Source organism: Lissotriton vulgaris, chromosome 11 (genome assembly GCF_964263255.1).
Source record: "Lissotriton vulgaris chromosome 11, aLisVul1.2, whole genome shotgun sequence".
Lineage (NCBI taxonomy): Eukaryota > Metazoa > Chordata > Amphibia > Caudata > Salamandridae > Lissotriton > Lissotriton vulgaris.
Genome location: NC_141699.1, coordinates 1111852198 through 1111864865, shown reverse-complemented (window position 1 = coordinate 1111864865; position 12668 = coordinate 1111852198). Strand labels below are relative to the sequence as shown.

The 12668-nt window shown below is 42.8% G+C and overlaps 1 protein-coding gene across 1 annotated transcript in view; it reads right to left on the bottom strand.

Annotated features, from left to right (window-relative positions):
* Window positions 1–12668, bottom strand: part of LOC147684264 (putative cation-transporting ATPase 13A4) — a 164019-nt gene that overhangs the window by 75168 nt on the left and 76183 nt on the right. The window contains exons 12-13 of the mRNA XM_086944658.1: window positions 9472–9660; window positions 5926–5987 (exon numbers count right to left, since the gene is read on the bottom strand). Of these exons, the coding sequence (XP_086800784.1) occupies window positions 5926–5987; window positions 9472–9660 (251 nt within the window). The remainder of the gene's footprint in view (window positions 1–5925; window positions 5988–9471; window positions 9661–12668) is intronic.

Genomic DNA, 12668 nt, shown 5'->3' with positions numbered 1-12668 from the left:
CCCCTGATATGTCTCCTCCCCAAACAACCAGTTAAGGCGGTAAAGAACTTAGGGGTAAAGTTGGATGAGACATTATCCATAAATTCACAAGTACAGTCAGTCGTAGGCACCTGCTTTGGCTTCCTGAAGATGCTTCGCAGGTTTCTGTTCCTGCTACCTATTTCTAATAGGAAGACAGTTGTACAAGCCCTTATTACCTCTAGGTTCGATTATGCAAACAGCCTTTATTTGGGCCTTCCGGAGTTTCTGCTCAACAGATTACAAGTTGTGCAGAACGCGGCAGCAAGGGCAGTCCTCAGCCTTGTGCCTAGAGACCAGATCTCTCATCATTTGAAGACACTGCACTGATTGCCAGTCCGCTGCAGAATACTCTTCAAAGCTCTGGGTCTGGCCTTCAAAGCCCTACATTGTATAGGGGCACTTTACACATGTAAAAGAATTTCATTCTATACCCCTGGCAGATCTCTTAGGTCTGCCTTTCAACATCTGGTGGTAACTCCTAAATGTGCTAAATCCCGCTGTGGGGATCGCTCCTTTCCGGTTCTGGTGGCCAGGTCCTGGAATAGGCTACCTTTACCGTTTAGGCAAACAACTAATATTCTGGCTTTTAGAAAGCAACTGAAAACCTGGCTGTTCCAACAAGCAGGCTGACCACCTCACTCGTAGGGCCCCTTCTTTCTTTCACGGACTGTGTCTCTGCATCTTTCTATGTCTCAGCGCGGGACACTCTTTGAGTAGCTGTGCGTTCTATAAATCCGCCTTAACATAACATAACACATTATGTCACTCATGACATCTTCTTTGACATCACTGATAACATCACTGCTAAATTTGCAGTGAAATCATTGATGAGAAAACTTTGCATTGCAGGGGCATGAGGTGTAGTTACCTTAGGGCATGAGTTATAGTTACTTGACAAAAGTCCCCGTAACCTTTGGCTTTTTTAGTGGATTTCTAATGTTTTGTTCATTCTATTTCCCAACTAGATCATCTCTGTAACCTTTGTGTGTATATATATATATATATATATATATATATATATATATATATATATATATATGATCAAGGGCCGTTAGGCTTGAAACGTGTTGTGGCGGAGGTGCGGGGAAAAGCACAATAAAAATCTAAGCACTTCTAACCTCTGGGTCCGCGGTCGTCCTTTGGAGTTGGTGATTTGGCGACTTTTGCTGTATTTATATATAACAATATGAAGCCAAGACATATGAAATTAGGTCAGCTACCAGGTGTATATATATATATACATTTTTCTGTATAATTCACTAGACGTAATGTATATATGTGTATGTTTATTGGTGTATTTGCTCTTTGATTTTCATGCCAATATAAGCCTCATTCTTATAACAGCAGACTAATAATGTAAGGACTGATGCCGATCCACGGCTAGATGTTGACACATTATATAATTTGTATAATTATTACTTTTGGCATTTACCACTTGTTTTTCTAACCGATACACGGTTTGATTATTTTGGAAGGGTAATTGTATGTGTTAATGTGCACATCTTATCCATTACAAGATGGCGCCCATATTAAACCCAGGGTTTGTCCTTCACCTATGTCTGCTACCATGAGGGAGGTTTAAAATGATATCATGTGCTTAGTGTCATTGACACTGACGAAGGCTGACGCCGAAACGCATTTGTTATTGACTTTCATCTAAATAAACTAAGACCGCTGTGAAATTCATCACCCCCAGAGTGCTGTCGTTCCTTTGAGTGAAGGGACCTTTGAGCGTGTATATATATATATATGATTTTTTGGGGAAGTTAAGTTGTATCACCTGGGGTCCTGAGTTATGTTTTCTGGTGATGGACATAGAAGCACTCTACACCAGCATTAATCATCACCAGGGTTTGGAAGCAGTTCAATATTTTTTGGATTCCCGTGAGGCAACTATGAGGGATCACAACCAAATGTTATTGGATATGATCCGCATCTGCCTTTGCAACAACTACTTCCAATTTGGCAAGGAGATATATCACCAGGAGCGCGGGGTGGCAATGGGTTCATGCTTCTCCCCCAGTTATTCATGCTTGCATGTTGGCTGGTGGGAGGAGCATGTGCTTGGCGTCACCCATGCTCATTGGCTCCCCCATTTGTTGGCCTATTGGCGGTTCATAGACGATATTTTTATCGTCTGGAAAGGATCGCAAACCTTAGCTGCTGAATTTGTTAATGAAATCAATGTGAACACCAGAAATCTTAAATTCACTGCCACAATCACTGATACATCAGCTGAATTTTTAGATGTATTGGTTTACATTGAGAATAACAAAATCCAATCCAAGCTGTTCAGGAAGAGCACTGCGGGCAATTCCATCTTACATGCCCGTAGTGCTCACCCCCGTCATACTATCAACAGCATACCCCTGGGTGAATTTATCAGGATTAAGCGCATTTGTAGTGATCCAGTTGTCACCGAACAATGTCTAACAGAATCTAGGGATAGATTCCTTCGGAGGGGTTACAAAAAAGCAGTTTTAGATAAGGCCTTTAATTCAGTGTCTATACGCACACGAGAATCACTGCTGACCCCTAAGACAACAGTTGATATTGATGTTAACAAATCTACAACTGCTAGATTTATTACTACTTTTTGTGCTCAAAGCTCCAAGCTCAGCCAGATTATTAGATCTGAATGGCCAATTGTTTTAACTGATGTGATTCTTGCTCCTTTTTTGCCTAAATCTCCTGCAATAACTTTCAGGAGGGCTCCCTCAATGAAAGATTCCCTTGACCGTGCACAACCAGAAAACCAATTGAAAACAACTTGGCTTCATAAATCTGGTTTCTTCAGATGTACCTCATGCCGTGCCTGCACGTTTGCAGTCAACGGCACGGAATATACATCTGCATTCAGCAATCGGCCTATACCAATCAGGGAACACCTGACATGCCGCAGCGACTTTGTTGTATACAAATTGACCTGCACATGTTCATTATCGTATATAGGGAGTACAAAGTTGCAAGCAAATCAACGCATCTTGCAACACATCCGGGCAATAGTAAATTCGGACATGAATTACCCGGTTGCTCGCCATTTTAAATCTGTTCATGACAAGAAATTGAAAGATCTTACATATACCTTGTTATGCTCAGTGGCTAATCCAGTTAGGGGGGGTGATCGAGAGAGACTTCTCCGTCAAAGAGAGGCTTATTTCATCGCCCTGCTCGATACCAGATCCCCTAACGGATTGAATGCTTTTGATGAATTGCACCATTATTTATAATTTCAGTAAGTTTTCCTTGATGCATATCAAAAAAATGTGTACTTTTTGTTATCTTTGATGAGGGAGAGTTTTTTGCAGTCTTTTTCAGTTTTTTCAGATATTCATAAAATGAAATAACAGCTGGGCTCAGTATAGCCATGAAATCTGAAGTGTGTTTGTGTCAAACTTCCATGAATGGAAGTCTTTGCCGCCGTTTGTTTCCCCATATATATAACATCCTAAAGGATTTCTTTTGGTCTAAATTAGTTGACTTGTATATATTGGCAACCTGTGATGTTCTATTGATGATGGTGAGGGACATGATGCATTTACAGATCTGTAAAGAAAAATATTTCACTTATTGCACTTGCACATTAATTCATTGGTTTCATTTCTATTATGAATTTTTGTCATTTTTCTTAAAGTAGATATGTTATATTATCCCTGATCGCCTATGAGCACTATGCTCTAATTTTGCTGCAAACTTTTCATTAATTTTGGGAATTGTTTGTTTATGTATCGATCATCTCATATATTGTATTGCCAATTGATGTCGTTATTTTACCCTTACAACCTGTTTCTTTAGGTGTTTGGGCTTTTAATTTTATTTAACCCACCGCCTACTCCTGGCGCGTCATGTGACCTAGCCCCGTCCGCGGGGCGAAACGCGTCATGGAGGGCACTTGCTCTGCACTTTCCACTGCTAATTAAAATGCACTGCTTCAACTAACAGCGTTGGTGTCTGGCTCATCTATTGCCTGTTGAAGATTGAGGAGTTGTTTCGAGGTCTGCGCTCGCTAAATACTGCGACCATAGCAGTTGGGAGTCTGCTGTTTTTATATATATATATATATATATATATTTTTTCAACGATTTGGCTCCGTCGCACAATCCTTTGGCGCTCAATCCACCGATGCCGTGACTCCTAAGCAGAGCCCCGCTTTGGAAATATTTTATGCAAATCCCTTTCCTCAAGGGAATGAGTCAGCACTCACGGACCAGTCTTTCCCAAAGTACTTTATTTCTTTTTGTTCAATCTCCAACGATTAACACAAACCAAATTAAAATATATATATATATATATATATATATACACACACACACACACACACCCAAACACACACATATATATATACATACACATATATTTGCACGTATGTGAAACAAAACAATCCTTTAAGTTATTTGACATTGCTTTGTTGATTATTATTATGTATTAAAAATTGCTATTTAAAATAGGTTTAATAGTTTGACCTGTGTTCTGACATTTTACTATTTTTTTCTGATTAGGATTTATGTTTATCACCTGCACTAAGCAAACACAAGGAGATAATGGACGGAGCGCTGAAACTTTCCAGACACTCGCCCCCAGTCACAGATCTGGGAAGAATCCATCATCATTCTTTAGCTAACTTTGCCACCCCAGTTCAGCCACAGCCATATGCAAATCAGTCTTGACCCTGTGCCTCATGGGAACAGTCCAGCCCGACCGGCCAAGCCAGGCCTTCCCTGGACCGGAAACAAGCATCCTGGGACCGGTTTCTGGGTAACACCCTTCATCAGCCAGGCTAGCTTGCACTAAGCAGGTGGTAAATTTAGGAACAATTTCCTCATGTTCACAGGTTACCACTCAACTTACAAAAATAGTTTTACCTTTTACAAAATGTAGTTGTAGCGCACAGTGAATCCATTTATCTTAAAGTATGCAATTATTCCTCGTAAGATTTTACGGAGCAAGGTTTACAGATGTGAAAAATGTGATAGACCGAAACTCATGCTTAAAACTATTTGGTTATTTGTCTCCACCTAACTCCTAATCCGAGCCTTAGGGCTTTAATTAAAAAAATTATACAGAGGCAGATCTGATAGCAGGAATGTGCACATGTTGTACTATCATTAGTAAACAAGCATCTGAGCACACAGAAAACCATAAAAGTCAGATGTTATAAAACCTATAAATCATTATAGTTGAAATCCTTTGTGGCAGCAAAGAACGTAGATCTAAAAAGAAAACTAAGGAAGAGATTCAGAGTTTTGCTGTAGATTTCATAGTTCAAAGGGATGTTTGGCAGTAAACAAAGTATAATTAGACATCTTGGCAATGGCTCAACAGAATTTCCACCAGTTTGATGGAAACCTTTTGCTAGCAAATATACAGTCCATGGTCAATCTCGCTCTAGAAATTTCTAGCAATACCTGCCCTTGCCGGCAGAAGTTCCATCAATGTGTGCTGGATAGCAAGGGGTCCTTCATTACCTTTCTCCTTTTAGTGGGAAAAGGTTGAATAACCTTGGGAGCCTTCATGATATGTCTGCTGTGATTTTCCATGTCATAGAAACAGAAGCAGGTCTACAAAGAAGGCTTCCCCTGCTAAGAGGTCCATTACTGGACCATGGGATGTTGGATGAAACACTTCTTTTAACTGGAGGACAGCTGGCTTTCAAAAGTCAAACAAGAAGGCATGGATGTGGTGGCCAGTACCTGGATTCATTACATGTCACTGCAGAATAGCTATGATAAATCTAGTATGTAAAAGCACCAGCAAACCATTACAGTGGTGGTCACACATTTACATATAAACTGGAGCGAGCGGCTGTCCTGAGGAGACACGTCTATGAACACAGAAACAAGCCTTTGAGCTCCACAACTCAAAACAACAGTCACAACCCAGCACATTGTCATTAAAGGTAAGTACCTGTCTCCACCTGAAGGAACGATGCCCAGAAGATCCAGCCCGTCGTCTGTCAGAGTGCCAGTCTAAACACAAAGAAAATTCAAGGTCCCTTTATTTGCATACTGAGCTGGATGCAGAAATAGCATTAACTTCACAAGGTTAGCAATATACAATAGACCTCACTAGTTAGTAAAGAAGAAGGGCACGATTCACAGAACTAACGTAAGACAAAATCCGAAACTTACTACCATTTTCGCATTCACAGAAGGCACTTACTCATTTCGAGTATTCACGGAAGTTAGGACTCCTAACTTTAGGACTCCTAAATGCCTTCTGTGAATACCGAAAGTCTTAAAATTAGGATTTTTCTCAGTTTACACTTCTACTGACACCTAAACAGCTTTCCAGGTGGATACTGACTTGTATTTTGGAAGAGGTGTTATGTACGCATCCCTGGCAAAGTGTGAATTAATATGGAATCTATTCATAATTTGCCAGCATAATCTGGTTGCAAATCATTGAAAAATTACCAAACAACGAGGTGGTATTGCATTTACAGAAGTTAAGGGGTTCCCTTGGGACACTTTTCCTTAAGTGAATCTTAAAAAAGATTTCCTTTGGAGTAGGCAGGGCCCAGGGGATACTTTAAGGAAAATGGGCTGCATTTAAAAAGAATATTTTCTTTATTGAGAGCTAATCCGGTAGTCTTCTGTTTTAGCGGGCCACACTCCCTGTAGGGTCTCCCAATCAGGGTGAGCCATAATCTGAGAATGACCTCATCCATATTGATGAGAGAGGTTGGATTTCAACCTACTCTGAATCCTTTTTCTTTTTCCTTTTGCATACCAACTTTTTTACACATAGGTGGATTCACAAAAGAAAATTCCTCACTCTCGGTTATTTTACACTAACAAGTGTCAGCTTTCCCAGCAGATGCTGTTCAAAAACCTTACAGTCCATCTTAACGCATCCGCCCAGAAAGTGGTAAGAACTGGAGCTATTGGTGCCAAAAGTAGCATTTGTATTTTACATCTAAGAGAGGGGGGGGGGGCACAGGCCCTGCAAGAGCAGCTACATTGAAGAGAGGGTCAACAACTGCAGATCTGGGACAAGATGGCAACAGAGGGCCATATGCACACAATGCATTTTATAGTATGTAAAGCAGTTCTACAGTGGTTCTGCCTATTACAAAATACAATTCACAAACTCTGCAGATGTAAATCTTCACTTCCACCTCCCATATCTTTTCTGTGGTGAGATCTGCACAAGTAAGTTTATTATTTAGGAGTAAATGTGGGAGGGGCAGGGAAGTGGGTAATACTTACAACATAATAGAAAAGATTTAGGGAGGAGTAAAAAGGGGTATTAGAGAGAGGCGTGCCTTTACACACACACACACACACGTATTTGTATATATATAATTTGTATTTGTATATACATATTTTTCACTTAAGACAAACAAAGGTTTAAGTGACGTTACCATTCTATAACTCGCACCCCCATGCACAGTGATGTCACCAGTGATGTAATTTAAGATATTATAAGCAGTGTTAATATTTATGTCAAAGAACATGTCATGAGTGATGTCATACCGAAGGTCAAAAGCAGTGCATGGCGAGGGTGTGAGCTATAGTTACTTTGGTTAAGTATTATTGATGAACTGTAGTGTTTTTTGAGTTTAAAATGTGATATTTAGCTGACATTTTCGCCTATGTTCATTTTTTGAGAGAATGTTTGAGATTTTTTTATGTAAAGTAAGACATTATTAACCTAGCTGACTAGAATGTCACTTTAACCTATTTTTTGTGAATTTATGAGGTAAAGTGACATAATAAAGAGGTGTCATTTTAAGTGAGGCAGACTTATTGGCTTGGTCAAAGGGTCAGCACACCAAAATAATAAAAGCAGGGCAGTTGGCTTATCGGGGGGTCAGTCAGCACATCGCCATATATAAGGCAGGTCTATTGGCTTTGCCAAAAAGCACCACAATAATTTATCAACAACTATAATCCAATATATTGCTTATTAACATATGCAGCAATGTTCACTAATTGCCATAACATTATTTAAATTAAAGCATTTTTATTCAAATTATTCAAAACAGCCAGAAACGTGTTTGAGTCTTTCTTCAACATTCTTCAGACCATAAAATGCAGCCTTAGGACCAAGCACAAGGGGTCCCCAGACTCCAGCCGACGAGCACACAGCTCCAGCAGCCGACGAGCACACCGCTCCAGCAGCCGACGAGCACACCGCTCCAGCAGCCGACGAGCACACCGCTCCAGCAGCCGACGAGCACACGACTCCAGCAGCCGACGAGCACACCGCTCCAGTAGCCGACGAGCACACCGCTCCAGCAGCCGACGAGCACACAGCTCCAGCAGCCGACGAGCACACGACTCCAGCAGCCGACGAGCACACCGCTCCAGCAGCCGACGAGCACACCGCTCCAGAAGCCGACGAGCACACCGCTCCAGCAGCCGACGAGCACACCGCTACAGCAGCCGACGAGCACACCGCTCCAGCAGCCGACGAGCACACCGCTCCAGCAGCCGACGAGCACACAGCTCCGGCAGGGAGTGCTTTGGAGATGTTGGTACACTCTCCTGGGATCATCCAATCAATGATCAGGGAGACTTGAAGTTGTTTTTTAAAAACATTGCTGGGGGGCTGCTGTGCTCCTTGCAGCCCCCCAAACCTGTGCATGAATTGCTGGTGGTGTCCCTGTTTGAAGCATCACAAGAAGTATAATATGTCTTACAAAGTTCACGTAGGGCATTCTAGTGAATACTCAATGAGTAACCTGACCACTTCAATACTGATGCAGCGAGGATGGGACCATCTTTTATCGTTTTCTTTTATGTTTATCGTGGGTGTCCTGGTCCCACCCAGGGCACTCATAGCTTTCCTTTGTTTTTTAACTAGAAACACAGGAAACTCATTCCAGCATTGCCGGTTTTGCTGCCCGACACAGTTTTTTTCCTTTCAGTGACCCATTTCTAAACTTGTAATAAATGTGTAGATTTAAAGTACATTGGTTAAACACCTAAATGTTAAATATATTTACTGAATAATAATTAAATATTAAAATGCTAGTGCGGGTTGGATACACTGATGAATTGAGCCTCAGATGTCTCCACTGCCTGGTTTCAGAGGAGGAGGCATGTAGATCCACACTTTGGTTTAACATTTCAAGCATGAATGGTAAACAGCATAAAAGGTGTGTAGATTTACACCTAGGTGCAAGAGTACTTTTACACAAGAGTAAACCTGCACATATACATTAACCTTTGTGAATAGGACCCTTATATTCTAAACTGGGACAAAATGGCAGAAACCAGGCTGGAGAAGTAGGCTGATGCATTTGGCAACTGCTCTCCTCATATAATAATCCATTTTTGTAGACCAGATAACTTAATATATTTGATGAAATGTGTTTTAATGCCACAGAAAGTTATGAAAGCTATGGTTTTTACAGCTGTGCATCCTGTGAAATAAATCTCAAATACTGTTCACTGCTCGCAGACAATGAGTTCCATAAAAGCCAATGCAGTGTACGGTCCAGACCTTGTCAAAGCAGATGAGGTTTAGCTGCCCGCACATGTTGATCCGATGGGGGCTCATACTGAAGATAGACTTCTGCTTCAGTCGTCTCTTGGCGTAGAGGATCCCCACAGTCACGGCCGCTGGCATGATGGGACAAATGGCGATGGTCATAAGGACGATGGATTGAAGGATGATTGATCCCACAGGAACCTAAAAACACAGAAAATGCCAGTTTTATCACCGTTATCCTGTGGCTTCATGAGCTACTGTTACAAAAGTGTATCTGGCTCCACCTTAGAAATAGCTCCAAACTTTGACTATTTGCTGATAGTCGGAACATAATAAATTAGACATTTAGTGACTCATTATTCAAAATCTAAATTCATCTGCAGCACAACTTAAGACTCTACAGCTTCCATGGATGAGATGCGAGGCATAGAGTAGACTTTAAGTTTAAGTAAGTTTCATGATGAAGATGGTGGGATTTATGGAACCAGGTGAGCTGGGGGCAGAGTCACATATATCATGGAGTTATATAAAGTAATAGCAGTGTCAGGGTGCATAAGATTGCTTAGGAGTGTTTGCACAGGATTGTTATAAAAGCCAAGTTTGAGTTCTTTACAGCCTCAGACATGGTTGCCCTAGTGAAGTAAGGCTGATGCAACAAGTTCCAGAATATGGCTTGCACTGGAGCAAACTCCCAACCATCTCAAAGACATTTTCTTGAAATATAGCCTGGCCAAAAGGTGTCTTCCACAGACATCTTTGGAAAGGTAGATAGTGAGGTTAGCTGTTATAGAAGCAGGGATTGGAAATACATGCCTCCTTGAAGCTATCCTGCATCTCATTGGTCATCGTGAAGTCTAATCAGTGTAAGGTCACCTAAGCTCTCCTGGTGAGGATCAACAGAAAGAACCATCACAATCAGTGCATTATGGGATCCTCTTTCTGTTAATATCAAACAGACGCAGCTGCCTTATTTCAATCCAGCCTTGATGAGATTAAAGCAGTAAGAGCCGGAGGTCAATGGCAGTGATGTAAATAAGACCCCTACTCTAAAAGCTGACCAAGCAAAACTCAACTACAGCTTCCCTCAGACAAACGTTCAGCAGCCGGAGTACACAGGTTCTTCATGAGTGGCCCTGCAGGAGCCACTCATGAAGGACCAGCATCCGGAGCATCCGGAGTACCCTAGTTCTTCACTCATGGATCAGTCAAGAGCAGTGGCCCATTGACCGAGGCCAGAGTTTGAAGGACCAGCATCCGGAGTACCCCACTTCTTCACTCATGGATCAGTCAAGAGCAGTGGCCCATTGACTGAGGCCCGAGTTTGAAGGACCAGCATCCGGAGTACCCCACTTCTTCACTCATGGATCAGTCAAGAGCAGTGGCCTATTGACTGAGGCCAGAGTTCGGAGGACCAGCATCCGGAGTACCCTAGTTCTTCACTCCTGGATCAGTCAAGAGCAGTGACCCATTGACTGAGGCCCGAGTTTGAAGGACCAGCATCCGGAGTACCCCACTTCTTCACTCATGGATCAGTCAAGAGCAGTGGCCTATTGACTGAGGCCAGAGTTCGGAGGACCAGCATCCGGAGTACCCTAGTTCTTCACTCCTGGATCAGTCAAGAGCAGTGACCCATTGACTGAGGCCCGAGTTTGAAGGACCGGCATCCGCAGTACCCCACTTTTCACTCATGATTCAGTCAAGAGCAGTGGCCCATTGACTGAGGCCAGAGTTCGGAGGACCAGCATCCGGAGTACCCCACTTCTTCACTCATGGATCAGTCAAGAGCAGTGGCCCATTGACTGAGGCCCGAGTTTGAAGGACCAGCATCCGGAGTACCCCACTTCTTCACTCATGGATCAGTCAAGAGCAGTGACCCATTGACTGAGGCCAGAGTTTGAAGGACCAGCATCTGGAGTACCCCACTTCTTCACTCATGGATCAGTCAAGAGCAGTGGCCCATTGACTGAGGCCCGAGTTTGAAGGACCAGCATCCGGAGTACCCTAGTTCTTCACTCATGGATCAGTCAAGAGCAGTGGCCCATTGACTGAGGCCCGAGTTTGAAGGACCAGCATCTGGAGTACCCTAGTTCTTCACTCATGGATCAGTCAAGAGCAGTGGCCCATTGACTGAGGTTCGAGTTTGAAGGACCAGCATCCGGAGTACCCTAGTTCTTCACTCATGGATCAGTCAAGAGCAGTGGCCCATTGACTGAGGCCCGAGTTTGAAGGACCAGCATCTGGAGTACCCTAGTTCTTCACTCATGGATCAGTCAAGAGCAGTGGCCCATTGACTGAGGTTCGAGTTTGAAGGACCAGCATCTGGAGTACCCCACTTCTTCACTCATGGATCAGTCAAGAGCAGTGGCCCATTGACTGAGGCCCGAGTTTGAAGGACCAGCATCCAGAGTACCCTAGTTCTTCACTCATGGATCAGTCAAGAGCAGTGGCCCATTGACTGAGGTTCGAGTTTGAAGGACCAGCATCCAGAGTACCCTAGTTCTTCACTCATGGATCAGTCAAGAGCAGTGACCCATTGACTGAGGCCCGAGTTTGAAGGACCAGCATCCGGAGTACCCTAGTTCTTCACTCATGGATCAGTCAAGAGCAGTGGCCCATTGACTGAGGCCCGAGTTTGAAGGACCAGCATCCGGAGTACCCTAGTTCTTCACTCATGGATCAGTCAAGAGCAGTGGCCCATTGACTGAGGCCAGAGCTCGGAGGACCAGAGGTTACAATTCCCAATGCATTGTTCACCCAGCTGCCCCTGCTGTAACCTTGAGTAACTGTCAAAAGCATGTAATTGTATATATAAATAAATTAGTTTTAATAAATTCTAGACTTCACTTTTAATAATTTTCAATCCATAATCAAACATGTGGTTTTTAACTTTAGGCGGTAGTATTTTAGGTGCAAATGTATGTTCCTGCCTGCTCCATTCCTTAAATCTATGCCACAGTCAAGCCAGTTTGGTGACAGGCTTCTTGTGCTTGCATCCTATGTTTGGGTGCAGGATGAGCAGACACAGATCAAAGGCAGCTTTGATGGGAGGAACAAAACCTGCATCTAATGCCTACTGAGGTATGTTTTTGTCAGATTCACAAAGGGGACCCCTTCCAGTTTGCGAATGGGTTACCCCTACATGATTTTGGTCACAAAACATTAAGACATACCATTCCGATTCCGTTTTCCGAAGGGACGCCCTAAATACC